The sequence below is a fragment of the Mustelus asterias genome, unplaced genomic scaffold, assembly GCF_964213995.1.
Source record: "Mustelus asterias unplaced genomic scaffold, sMusAst1.hap1.1 HAP1_SCAFFOLD_395, whole genome shotgun sequence".
NCBI classification, from domain to species: domain Eukaryota; kingdom Metazoa; phylum Chordata; class Chondrichthyes; order Carcharhiniformes; family Triakidae; genus Mustelus; species Mustelus asterias.
In genome coordinates, this window is record NW_027590350.1 from 117,501 (window position 1) to 127,745 (window position 10,245).

General features: G+C 46.8%; 1 protein-coding gene across 1 annotated transcript in view; it reads left to right on the forward strand.

Annotated features, from left to right (window-relative positions):
- The window catches only part of LOC144486554 (serine protease FAM111A-like), a 10,399-nt gene extending 4,090 nt beyond the window's left edge, over nucleotides 1–6,309 (forward strand). The window contains exon 2 of the mRNA XM_078204609.1: nucleotides 4,264–6,309. Within this exon, the coding sequence (XP_078060735.1) occupies nucleotides 4,264–5,190 (927 nt within the window). The 3' untranslated portion in view covers nucleotides 5,191–6,309. The remainder of the gene's footprint in view (nucleotides 1–4,263) is intronic.
- Nucleotides 6,310–10,245: the final 3,936 nt, after the last annotated feature.

A 10,245-nucleotide genomic window follows, 5' to 3' on the forward strand; every position in this document is an offset into this window, starting at 1 on the left:
TCCTGCTTCTAGTTTCTATGTTTTGTCTGCTTCTATGTAATTGGTAAGGGAAAGGTAACTAAGTGTGTTGATGAAGGTAGGGCAGTTGATGTCATATACATGGATTTTAGTAAGGCGTTTGATAAGGTCCCCCATGGTCGGCTTATGATGAAAGTGAGGAGGTGTGGGACAGAGGGAAAGTTGGCCAATTGGATAGGTAACTGGCTGTCTGATCGAAGACAGAGGGTGGTGGTGGATGGAAAATTTTCGGACTGGAGGCAGGTTGCTAGCGGAGTGCCACGGGATCAGTGCTTGGTCCTCTGCTCTTTGTTATTTTTATTAATGACTTAGAGGAGGGGGCTGAAGGGTGGATCAGTAAATTTGCTGATGACACCAAGATTGGTGGAGTAGTGGATGAGGTGGAGGGCTGTTGTAGGCTGCAAAGAGACATAGATAGGATGCAAAGCTGGGCTGTAAATGGCAAATGGAGGTGATTCATTTTGGTAGGACTAATTTAAATGTGGATTACAGGGTCAAAGGTCGGGTTCTGAAGACTGTGGAGGAACAGAGAGATCTTGGGGTCCATATCCACAGATCTCTAAAGGTTGCCACTCAAGTGGATAGAGCTGTGAAGAAGGCCTATAGTGTGTTAGCTTTTATTAACAGGGAGGTTGGAGTTTAAGAGCTGTGGGGTTATGCTGCAACTGTACAGGACCTTGGTGAGACCACATTTGGAATATTGTGTGCAGTTCTGGTCACCTCACTATAAGAAGGATGTGGAAGCGCTGGAAAGAGTGCAGAGGAGATTTACCAGGATGCTGCCTGGTTTGGAGGGTAGGTCTTATGAGGAAAGGTTGAGGGAGCTAGGGCTGTTCTCTCTGGAGCGGAGGAGGCTGAGGGGAGACTTAATAGAGGTCCATAAAATGATGAAGGGGATAGATAGAGTGAACGTTCAAAGACTATTTCCTCGGGTGGATGGAGCTATTACAAGGGGGCATAACTATAGGGTTCGTGGTGGGAGATATAGGAAGGATATCAGAGGTAGGTTCTTTACGCAGAGAGTGGCTGGGGTGTGGAATGGACTGCCTGCAGTGATAGTGGAGTCAGACACTTTAGGGACATTAAAGCGGTTATTGGATAGGCACATGGAGCACACCAGGATGATAGGGAGTGGGATAGCTTGATCTTGGTTTCAGATAAAGCTCGGCACAACATCGTGGGCCGAAGGGCCTGTTCTGTGCTGTACTGTTCTATGTTTTATGTTCTACGAAACTGGCATCATGAGGGAACGTTTAATTGACACAGAGTTGTTGTGATCGGGAGCAGAGGGACACAGATTGAAGAGAATCGGGAGCGGGACGGGGGGGAGATGAGGAGAATTGTTTGTTTGCACAGCAGTGGGTTTTTGTGATCTGGAAGACACTGCCTGAAAGGGCGGTGGAATCAGATTGAATGGGGACACTCAAAGTGGGGAATTGGGTAAATACTCCAATGGAACAGGAAACGACAGGGAGAGCTGGGCAGGGGGATCAATTGGATTGGTGCCTTTGAGAGCTAGCACAGGACTGATGGGCACAATAGCCTCCCCAGTTCCTTATTGTTTGGAGATTCTCTTCAATCTGTGTCTCTCTGCTCCAGATCACAACAACTCACTGCTGTGTAAACAAACAATTCTCCTCATCTCCCACCCCCCACCCCACCCCCGCCACCCTCCCGATTCTCTTCAATCTGTGTCCCTCTGCGTTGGATTGGGTTGGGCACAGTAAGAAGTCTCACAACACCAGGTTAAAGTCCTACAGGTTTATTTGGAAACACAAGCTTTCGGAGTGCTGCTACTTCATCAGGTGAGTGAGGAGTTGGGTTCACAAACAGGGCATATAAAGACACAAACTCAATTACAAGATAATGGTTGGAATGTGAGTCTTTACAGGTAATCAGGTCTTTACAGGTACAGACAATGTGAGTGGAGAGAGGGTTAAGCACAGGTTAAAGAGATGTGTATTGTCTCCAGACAGGACAGTTAGTGAGATTTTGCAAGCCCAGGCAAGTTGTGGGGGTTACAGATAGTGTGACATGAACCCAAGATCCCGGTTGAGGCCGTCCTCATGTGTGCGGAACTTGGCTATCAGTTTCTGCTCAGCGACTCTGCGCTGTCGTGTGTCGTGAAGGCCGCCTTGGAGAACGCTTACCCGAAGATCAGAGGCTGAATGCCCGTGACTGCTGAAGTGCTCCCCAACAGGAAGAGAACACTCCTGTCTGGTGATTGTCGAGCGGTGTTCATTCATCCGTTGTCGTAGCATCTGCATGGTCTGCATGTTCTGTACACATGAGAACGGCAAGTAATTTAAATTGAAAATTTAACAATTGGCAAGTCATGTTGCAGCTTTATAGAACCTTAGTTAGGCCGCACTTGGAATATAGTGTTCAATTCTGGTCGCCACACTACCAGAAGGATGTGGAGGCTTTGGAGAGGGTACAGAAAAGATTTACCAGGATGTTGCCTGGTATGGAGGGCATTAGCCACGAGGAGAGGTTGGAGAAACTTGGTTTGTTCTCACTGGAACGACGGAGGTTGAGGGGAGACCTGATAGAAGTCTACAAGATTATGAGAGGCAAGGACAGAGTGGATAGTCAGAAGCTTTTTCCCAGGGTGGAAGAGTCAATTACTCGGGGGCACAGGTTTAAGGTGCGAGGGGCAAGGTTTAAAGGAGATGTACGAGGCAGATGTTTTACACAGGGGGTGGTGGGTGCGTGGAACTCGCTGCCGGGGGAGGGAGTGGAAGCGGATACGGTAGTGGCTTTTAAGGGGTGTCTTGACAAATACATGAATAGGATGGGAATAGAGGGATATGGTCCCCGGAAGGGTAGGGGGCTTTAGTTCAGACAGGCAGCATGGTCGGTGCAGGCTTGGAGGGGCCGAAGGGCCTGTTCCTGTGCTGTAATTTTCTTTGTTCTTTCTTTAATCTCTGATTATCCCTCTCTCCACTCGTACTGTCTGCACCTGTAAAGACTGGATTACCTCTAAAAATTCACATTCCAATCGGGTAATTATCGTGTAATTGTGTCTTGGCCTGTACCTGTTGTAGAACATAGAACATAGAACAGTACAGCACAGAACAGGCCCTTCGGCCCACAATGTTGTGCCGAGCTTTATCTGAAACCAAGATCAAGCTATCCCACTCCCTACCATCCTGGTGTGCTCCATGTGCCTATCCAATAACCGCTTAAATGTTCCTAAAGTGTCTGACTCCATTATCACTGCAGGCAGTCCATTCCACACCCCAACCACTCTCTGCGTAAAGAACCTACCTCTGATATCCATCCTGTATCTCCCACCATGAACCCTATAGTTATGCCCCCTTGTAATAGCTCCATCCACCCGAGGAAATAGTCTTTGAACGTTCACTCTATCTATCCCCTTCATCATTTTATACACCTCTATTAAGTCTCCCCTCAGCCTCCTCTGCTCCAGAGAGAACAGCCCTAGCTCCCTCAACCTTTCCTCATATGACCTACCCTCCAAACCAGGCAGCATCCTGGTAAATCTCCTCTGCACTCTTTCCAGCGCTTCCACATCCTTCTTATAGTGAGGTGACCAGAACTGCACACAATATTCCAAATGTGGTCTCACCAAGGTCCTGTACAGTTGCAGCATAACCCCACGGCTCTTAAACTCCAACCCCCTGTTAATAAAAGCTAACACACTATAGGCCTTCTTCACAGCTCTATCCACTTGAGTGGCAACCTTTAGAGATCTGTGGATATGGACCCCAAGATCTCTCTGTTCCTCCACAGTCTTCAGAACCCTACCTTTGACCCTGTCATCCACATTTAAATTTGTCCTACCAAAATGAATCACCTCACATTTATCAGGGTTAAACTCCATTTGCCATTTTTCAGCCCAGCTTTGCATCCTATCTATGTCTCTTTGCAGCCTACAACAGCCCTCCACCTCATCCACTACTCCACCAATCTTGGTGTCATCAGCAAATTTACTGATCCACCCTTCAGCCCCCTCCTCTAAGTCATTAATAAAAATCACAAAGAGCAGAGGACCAAGCACTGCTTGGTGTTTGTGAAACCTACCTCTCCACTCACCTGATGAAGGAGCAACTTCCAAATAAATCTGTTGGACTTTAACCTGGTGTTGTGAGACTCCTTACAGTTCCTTATCGATCCTTAGACGCTTAGTGAACCTTAGATTCTGAGGTCAATTGTGAAAATTAATAGCGGAAATTTAAATTGGACCCGTCAAAACTTACTTCTTCACATTGATGCTCCCAGGTTAAATTCATCAAATTTGATGCTGAAGAAAATGATGGGCTTCGTGTCAAGAAAGATTTTGAGATCGTCGGTCAAACTCCAAATTATATTTTTAACAACATATCATCGATTGAAGAAAAAATGAAAACACAGTTAGATTTATTTAAAATTGCCTGCAAAATTATAAACATTAATGAGTTTTATCTGTTGGATATATGTACATCTGTGGGGTTAATATTTTCTATTGAACATGACGTTATTCCCTGGGGAACCTGCTTTGTGTTCAGTCAAACTTATCTAATAACCTGTAAGCATGTCATAAAAGATATCCCATCACAGGTCCAACTGTGGGTTAGTTTCAACAATCCAGCCACAGGGGAAACTAGTTTCAGAATTAGGAAAATAGTAATGACCTCGAAATCCCTTGACTATGCTTTATTCGAGATAGATTGTGACCCCTATAAGTTGCCCAGGAGTTTGTTACAATTGAATCACAACGCCCCCAATGAGGGTGCTGTTTGTATGATAGGCTACCCCGGCACTAAAGATAAAAAAATTAATTTCTGTCCGATAATCCCATTCGAGGAACGTCAAACCTTTTTTAATAATTTCCTAAACTATGCCCGTCGTAACCCAGACTGCGATCACATGTTCTGTGGGGAGACAGAGGTCAAGGATAAATTAACTTGTATTCACCGTTTTACAGAAGCGAGTTTCCAGAGATCTTATTCCGATAAAATAATCACTTATTTCACAATGTTTAGTTATGGATCATCCGGTTCGCCGATTATTGACTCCAAGGGAAATCTGGTTGGAATGGTCAGATCTGGATATGTTTATGAGGAGAATGGGGACAAGAAGATTCTTTCAGGAGAATCCATTACGATTAAATCTATCCTTAAAGATATTGAAAGTAATAAGCAAATATGCAATTGGTTGAGGAAGTGACATGAGCGAAGGTTTAGTCCCAATCCTCAGTTTTTGAAAAATATTTTACTTAAACGTAGACTTAGAAATGACGTGGAGCAGATCTATAAGAACATAAGAACATAAGAAATAGGAGCAGGAGTAGGCCATCTAGCCCCTCGAGCCTGCCCCGCCATTCAATAAGATCATGGCTGATCTGACGTGGATCAGTACCACTTACCCGCCTGATCCCCATAACCCTTAATTCCCTTACCGATCAGGAATCCATCCATCCGCGCTTTAAACATATTCAGCGAGGTAGCCTCCACCACCTCAGTGGGCAGAGAATTCCAGAGATTCACCACCCTCTGGGAGAAGAAGTTCCTCCTCAACTCTGTCTTCAACCGACCCCCCTTTATTTTGAGGCTGTGTCCTCTAGTTTTAACTTCCTTACTAAGTGGAAAGAATCTCTCCGCCTCCACCCTATCCAGCCCCCGCATTATCTTATAAGTCTCCATAAGATCCCCCCTCATCCTTCTAAACTCCAACGAGTACAAACCCAATCTCCTCAGCCTCTCCTCATAATCCAAACCCCTCATCTCCGGTATCAACCTGGTGAACCTTCTCTGCACTCCCTCCAATGCCAATATATCCTTCCTCATATAAGGGGACCAATACTGCACACAGTATTCCAGCTGCGGCCTCACCAATGCCCTGTACAGGTGCATCAAGGTGGCAGTTACATTTAGATAGCGCCTCTAACTTCGCAACACTTATCGGCTGGAATTCTCCGGCCATTCACCAGCGAGAACGGGAGTTGGGCGCCCAGTTAAATCTCTATTCGCCGCGGCGGGACTGGAAAATCCCAGCCGCGGGCGAGTTCGGAGAATTCCGCCCCGGATCGAGATGCGATGCAGAAATTGCTGTTCAACTAAATCTGGCCACTTGCCTGTGTCTGTCCTTTTCACAGAAATATTCCCTGAACGCTTTTGGTTCCCCATTATCAAGTAACTCCCCAAATTAACAAGGGGCAATTTAGCGTGGCCAATCCACCTAACCTGCATATCTTTGGAGCATCTCATTCCCTCCTGTTCCATTTGTTGATTCGAAGATATTGAGGTTGCTATATTGACTGTAAGAAAATAAAAGATCTTGCCCATATCCTCGCTGTGTGCAGTTTTCTGTTCAAGGTTTGGAATTAATTGGTGATTTATACGGTCTTGGTGGCCAGTTCTGTGAGAGGACTTGTTGTTCGCCGAGCCAAGCTCTTCCAGGACAGTTACAGCACTGGCATCTACCCAACAACGTGGAAAATTGCCCAGGTATGTCCCACACACAAAAAGCAGGACAAGTCCAACCCGGCCAATAACCACTCCTTCAGTCTACTCTCAATCATCAGCAAAGTGATGGACGGGTTCTTTGACAGTGCGATCGAGCAGTACCTACTCAGCACAAACCTGCTCAGTGACGCCTGGTTTGAGTTTCGCCAGAGTATCTCAGCTCCTGACCTCATTACAGCCTCATGTTGAAACATGGGCAGGGTGGCACAGTGGGTTAGCACTGTTGCCTCACAGCGCCAGGGGGACAGGGTTCGATTCCCGGCTCGGGTCACTGTCTGTGCGGAGTCTGCACGTTCTCCCCCCGTGTCTGTATGAGTTTCCTCCCACAGCCCAAATATGTGCGGGTTAGATGGATTGGCCAAGCTAAATTGCCCTTTATTGTCAGGGGGGGGGCCTAGCTAGGGTAATGAATGGGGTTATGGGGATAGGGCCTGGGTGGGATTGTGGTCGGTGCAGACTCGATGGGCCAAATGGCCTCCTTCTGCACTGTAGGGATTCTACGAAAAATTTAGCATGGCCAATCCACTCACCTGTACATCTTTGGACACTAAGGGACAATTTAGCATGGCCAATCCACCTAACCTACACATCTTTGGACACTAAGGAATAATTTAGCATGGCCAATCCACCTAACCTGCACATATTTGGACACTAAGGGACAATTTAGCATGGCCAATCCACCTAACCTACACATCTTTGGACACTAAGGGTCAATTTAGCATGGCCAATCCACCTAACCCGCACATCTTTGGACACTAAGGAATAATTTAGCATGGCCAATCCACCTAACCTACACATCTTTGGACACTAAGGGACAATTTAGCATGGCCAATCCACCTAACCTGCACATCTTTGGACACTAAGGAATAATTTAGCATGGCCAATCCACCTAACCTACACATCTTTGGACACTAAGGGACAATTTAGCATGGCCAATCCACCTAACCTACACATCTTTGGACACTAAGGGACAATTTAGCATGGCCAATCCCCCTAACCTACACATCTTTGGACACTAAGGGACAATTTAGCATGGCCAATCCCCCTAACCTGCACATCTTTGGACACTAAGGGACAATTTAGCATGGCCAATCCACCTAACCTGCACATCTTTGGGCACTAAGGGGCAATTTAGCATGGCCAATCCACCTAACCTGCACATCTTTGGGCACTAAGGGGCAATTTAGCATGGCCAATCCCCCTAACCTACACATCTTTGGACACTAAGGGACAATTTAGCATGGCCAATCCACCTAACCTACACATCTTTGGACACTAAGGGACAATTTAGCATGGCCAATCCCCCTAACCTACACATCTTTGGACACTAAGGGACAATTTAGCATGGCCAATCCCCCTAACCTGCACATCTTTGGACACTAAGGGACAATTTAGCATGGCCAATCCACCTAACCTGCACATCTTTGGGCACACAGAGTGTGTGATAGACACTAGTTACAGGGAGGTTGTCACACTACAGGTTCAGACAGGTAGATGGGTGACTGCCAGGAGAGACAGGCAGGTGGTGCAGGAGTCTCCTGTGTCTATTCCCCTTTCCAACAGGTATATCGTTTTGGATGCTGTTGAGGGGGAGAACCTGTCAGGGGGAGATACCAGCAGCTGCCAGGCCTGTGACACCACAGCTGGTTCTGCTGTGGGACAGGGTCGGGTAAAAAGCAAGCGAGCAGTAGTAATAGGGGACTCGCTAGTTCGAGGCACAGACAGGCGTTTCTGTGGCTGCAATCGAGACTCCAGGATGGTGTGTTGCCTCCCTGGTGCCAGGGTCAAGGACGTCTCTGAGCGGTTGCAGGACATTCTGAAGGGGGAGGATGAGCAGCCAGAGGGCGTTGTACATATTGGTACCAACAACATAGGTAGGAAAAGGGATGAGGTCCTGAAATGTGAATATAGAGAGTTAGGCAGAAGGCTAACGTGCAGGACCTCGAAGGTAGTAATTTCAGGATTACTACCGCCGCCACGTGCTAGTGAGAGTAGGAATAGGAGGATTAGGCAGATGAATGCGTGGCTTGAGAGCTGGTGCAGGGGGCGGGGATTTAGATTTTTGGATCATTGGGATCTTTTCTGGGGAAGGGGTGATCTGTTCAAGAGGGACGGGTTACACCTGAACTGGAGGGGGACTAATATCCTGGCGGGGAGATTTGCCAGAGCCACTCGGGAGGATTTAAACTAGTTTGGCAGGGGGGTGGGATCCAATGCAGGAAGGAGACAGAAGAGAAGGTTGAGAACAGCACAGAAGTTAAAGAGAACACATTAATTAGTAAAGGCAGTGTCAGTAATCCGAGTACCAGACAGATCAGGCAAAGACAAGACAGAGAGCAAGGGAAGTCCAGATTAAACTGCATTTATTTCAATGCAAGAGGCCTGACGGGCAAGGCAGATGAACTCAGGGCATGGATGGGTACGTGGGACTGGGATATTATAGCAATTACTGAAACATGGCTAAGGGAGGGACAGGACTGGCAGCTCAATGTTCCAGGGTACAGATGCTATAGGAAAGGTAGAACAGGAGGGTAAGAGAGGAGGGGGAGTTGCACTTTTGATTAGGGAAAGCATCACGGCCGTCCTGAGGGGGGATATATCCGAGGGTTCGGCCACTGAGTCTATATGGGTAGAACTGAGAAATAAGAAGGGGGAAATCACTTTGATAGGGTTGTACTATAAAAATAGGGTGGTAATACTCGGAGATTTTAATTTTCCCAACATTGACTGGGACAGCCATAGTATTAGAGGGTTGGATGGAGAGAAAGTTGTTGAGTGTATTACCCTAGGGATTCGATTGGAATATCCCTAGGGTAAGGGGTTTGGATGGGGAGGAGTTCGTTAGATGTGTTCAGGAGGGTTTCCTGACACAGCATGTGGACAAGCCTACAAGAGGAGAGGCTGTACTCGATCTGGTACTGGCTAATGAGCCTGGACAGGTGTCGGATCTCTCAGTGGGGGAGCATCTTGGGGATAGTGATCATAACTCTATCTCCTTTACGCTAGCATTGGAAAGAGATAGGATCAGGCAAGCTAGGAAAGTGTTTATCTGGAGTAAGGGGAAATATGAAGCCATCAGGCAGGAGGTTAGAGGCGTAAATTGGAAGGAGGCATTCTCGAGGAAAAGTACCGAAGTAAGGTGGCAGATTTTCAAGGAATGTTTGTCTGGAGTTCTGCATGACAACGTTCCGATGAGTCAGGGAGGTGTTGGTAGGTTACGGGAACCATGGTGCACGAAAGCTGCGCTGAACCTAGTGAGAAAGAAAAGGAAAGCGTACAAAAGGTTCAGAGAGCTAGGTGATGATAGGGATCTAGATGAGTATACGGCTTGTAGGAAGGGACTTAAGAAAGAAATTAGGAGAGCCAGAAGGGGTCATGAGAAGGCCTTGGCAGGTAATATTAAGGAGAACCCTAAGGCGTTCTATAAATATGTGAAGAGTAAAAGGATGAGATGTGAAGGAATAGGACCTATAAAAGGTGAAGGTGAGAAACTCTGTACAGAATCGGAAGAAATAACAGAGGTGCTTAATGAATATTTTACCTCGGTATTCACAGTGGAAAAAGACCTGGGTGGTTGTACTACAGGTTTGAGGCGGATTGAAAAGATTGAGTGTGTGGACATTAAGAAAGAGGATGTGTTGGAAATTTTGAATAGCCTCAAGATAGATAAGTTGCCAGGACCGGATGGGATGTACCCCAGGTTACTGTGGGAGGCGAGGGAAGAGATTGCAGAGCCTCTGGCGATGATCTTTGTGTC